We start from the raw sequence: 3,676 nt of genomic DNA, 5'->3' as shown, positions 1-3,676 counted from the left end.
GGTATGTACTACCATAGAATTATTTTTTATTTCTTCACCATTATTTTATTTATTGTACAGATATTTGCTCCTTGAGGTGGTGAGCAGAGACTAATTAGAGAAAATAAATCAGTTGGTGCAACAGCGAACAGCAGTCATTGCCCTAGTGTGTAAATGGAGGAGACAAGATTTTCTACCCAAAGCAAACTCTCCTTTGGGTGAGGAGCATCTCAACCAGAAAGAAATGCACTTTTCTGAAAGCCAGAGAAAGGGGCACGTCAGTTGGGAAGGGGTTAGCCTGGGGAGACACCAGAGTACACATGAGAATCAATGGACCCCTAAGTGAGCCACTTTTCCAAAGCTAGACACTGTATCCACCAAATGAGCCCACAATTCCCTGCCGTGTTTATTTCCACTTAGTAGACTTTTTAAAAGCTTGACATTTGCGGTAAATTAGTAGGATTGTTTTCTTAAAGTAAGTGGCACTAATAGTGCTTTGTTGACAAGTGAAGTCATCACAGTTTGTGGGGAAATGCAGTCTGGTAAATCAAAGTCTGTTTGCAGGACGGATCTGGCAGAGTATTTTTAATGTGGCTCTTTAAGAAAATACAGGATAGGTGGACGCTATGAGAATGGAATGGTTCCAAAGACAAAGTGAGTGGAAGATTTAAAACATTTTAGTTGGACGAGGGAAGTGCATTTAGTGGAGCTGATGCTGAACCTCACCGGCTTTCAGGAATTGTACACGCATGCATGCGCATGCACACACACACACACACACACACACACACACACACACACACACACCCTGGGGCTGGATATCTCAATCAGAGAGCATGAGCTGGCTGCTGTACCTTGAATGGAAAGCCCTCCGGGCTCTCCAGACCCTGGACTACTTTCAGAGTTCTTACAGCTGCCAGGGGGCAGGGGGAACACCCCCATGGGGAGCTTTGGTCTAGGCAGGGGTCCTGAGGGCTCACTGTGGTTATCACTAACAGGCACAGAGGAAAACAATCTGAAGAAACTGGACAGTGGTTTTCCCAGCCAGCTGGCCCTCTGCCTCGTCACAGGACCCCCTGACTGAGCCTGGCTGGGCTGCTCGGGCTCACTGTAGCGCCTTGTGGAAGCCTCTCAGCCTCTGCATCCGTCCCCGCAGCACCACCTTGAATGTGTCATTGCGGAGGGTCAGGATAAAGGGGTTGAGGAAGGGAGTGAGGACTGATGTCACCAAGGCTACGGCCTTGTTGACGTCTACAGAGTGGGCCTTGCCCGGCCTGACGTACAGGAAGATGATGCTGCTGTAGCCGATGAAGACCAGGGTCAGGTGAGACCCGCATGTGGAGAAAGCCTTCTGGCGGCCACTGGCTGAGGGCATCCGCAGCACGGTGGTCACAATGTAGCCATAGGAGATGAGGGTTACCAGGAAGGAGCTGAGGACAAAGGCCAAGGCCATGACGAAGTCCCAGAATTCCAGCAGGCTGGTGTCTGAGCAGGACAGCTGCAGCAGAGGTGTGTTGTCACAGAAGAAGTGGTTAATGACATTGCCATGGCAATAATTGAGGCGAACCCGGGAGAGGACAGTGGGTACCATGGCCAGGAAGGGAGCTGCCCAGGCAGCCCCTGCCAGCCGGACACACACAGCCCAGCTCATCACCGTGCCATAGCGCAGTGGGCGGCAGATGGCCACAAAGCGGTCGAGGGCCATGTCCGCCAGGATGAGGAAGCAGGCGGACCCGAGGGAGAAGTAGAAGTAGAACTGGGCCAGGCAGCCACTGAACGAGATGACTCTGTGGGGGCCCAGCAGGTCTGAGAGCATCCTGGGCATCACAGTCATGGTCACCAGGATCTCCAGCAGAGAGAAATTGCCCAGGAAGAAGTACATGGGAGTCTGGAGGTGGGTGTCAGCGATGACTGTGACTATGATGAGAATGTTTCCCACGAGAGCAAGGAGATAAAGCATGAGGAAGGGCCCGTACAGCAGAACCTGCAGCTCACCCAAGGATGAGAAGCCCAGGAGGACAAATTCGGAAGGCTGGCTCAGATTTGCCATGATCCAGGGGCTGGCCCTGCATGGAAAGGAGACAAGGGAGAGATGGAGAGGCAGGGATAGTGATAGATGATAGACAGATAGATGATAGATAGATTATAGATGCATACATATGTATATACCTAGATATATAAATAGATGGAGAGAGAATCATTGACTCTGAAACAAAGATGGAAACAGAAAGAGAACAAGGAGAAAAGGCAAGTAGTTGGTCAGTGATTGACAGGAGGGCAGAGAGACAAAGGTAAAGCTAACAACACGGGACTTTGAGAATCATAGGACAGAGTGAGGGAGCCACAGAAGTAAATGTGTGGAAAGGCATTGACAAGGCGAGAGAAAACTGGAGAAGAGCAGATTAAAGAAGACAACAGACCTGGACATGGCAGGAGCAGACAAGCGGAGACAGGGAGAAACAGAAGTGGGAGAGGAAGACCAAACATGCGAGAGGGAAAACCAGAAAAGGAAAAGATAGGGAGGGAAGGGCACAGGGAGAGAAAGGGAATTAGAGTGAGTCACCCAGAAGCCCCCGAGAGCTGGTGCTGGCGGAGGTCTGCGTCCTGACCCAGAGTTCGTGCACCAAGACCTCTTTTCAAGTCTTTCTGGGTAGTCTCTCTGTTGAGGACCCTTCCTCATTCACATTGTCCAGCTATTCACATGCAATTAATGGGAAGTCTGAGTTTTGTGCCAATAAGAAACCAGTTTTCTTTAGGGAGGTTTCCTGGTATTGTTTGCAAAGACAGAGGGCAGAGAGGACACAGGGGGTCACAAAGAAAAGCCTCAGGACTAGGCAACTGCTCTGCCAGCAACTGGAAGGTCACCAGCATTCTGCCCAATGGTGCTGCTTTGTTACCACACCTCCCCTCACTCTCGCCTGGTGGTTGGGGGCATGACCTTGAACCTGTGTTTGCATTCCGGTCTGATCTGACACTTGCTTGTTGTGGAATAGAAGTCTGCTCCTCTCTGTTACTTCCCTGTCTGAACTTCCATTTCCTCAGCTCTAAAATGAAGCTAGTAAGAGTGTTGGCTTCTAGGGCCACTGCAGGGACTCAGTGAGTGCAGGATATAGCACAGTGATGGCTGGTGCTGTGGGCTGGACACACAACTGTCGTCACTGTTCCCATTGTTCTCCTCACGGCTGCCAGTGAACTCACATTTTCCTGGCCCATCATTTCTCTACCTGCCTCAGGGCCAACCTGTAGGGGAGGGGGGATATTTCCATGGCCTTATGCTGTTCCTTGGAATTTGAGGTCATTAAAAGGATACATTTTAAAACTTCCAATTGTCTAAGATAAACTCTGGCCCTCTCTCTGGCCCATAACAGCTACATCTGAGTCCCTGTCCTGCAATTGGCATTGCAGATTAAAGAGGAGGATCTGTCCCTTCATCAGCTTGGCACCCATCCCACTGACGAACTTTAACAATAGGTCTAAAAGTGACACCCGGCACTGACCAAATTCAAGCCCAGTCCTTAAGTGCATGTTGCAGAAACAAGAGTCTGTCCCACGTACAAATCTAAGCTATTTACCTTAACCGCTGAGCAGAGTCCTCTTCTGGTGCCACTCACATAAAAAAATTCACATCTAGAGATTCCCGCCTAATGGGTTCACTCTGTGACATGAGTGACTGAGACACATGGTCCATTGCCGTTGG

General features: G+C 50.0%; 1 protein-coding gene across 1 annotated transcript; it reads right to left on the bottom strand.

Moving 5' to 3' along the window:
* Window positions 1-1,084: 1,084 nt before the first annotated feature.
* OR6V1 (olfactory receptor family 6 subfamily V member 1) lies at window positions 1,085-2,044 on the bottom strand. Its single transcript, XM_066366201.1, has one exon. It carries the CDS (start codon window positions 2,027-2,029, stop codon window positions 1,085-1,087), a length of 945 nt encoding a protein of 314 aa, XP_066222298.1. The 5' UTR covers window positions 2,030-2,044.
* Between the last annotated feature and the right edge of the window lie 1,632 nt (window positions 2,045-3,676).

Source organism: Saccopteryx leptura, chromosome 2 (genome assembly GCF_036850995.1).
Source record: "Saccopteryx leptura isolate mSacLep1 chromosome 2, mSacLep1_pri_phased_curated, whole genome shotgun sequence".
Classification (NCBI taxonomy): Eukaryota; Metazoa; Chordata; class Mammalia; order Chiroptera; family Emballonuridae; genus Saccopteryx; species Saccopteryx leptura.
Note: the sequence above shows the minus strand (reverse complement) of the source record. Positions and strands in the feature narration are given on the sequence as shown.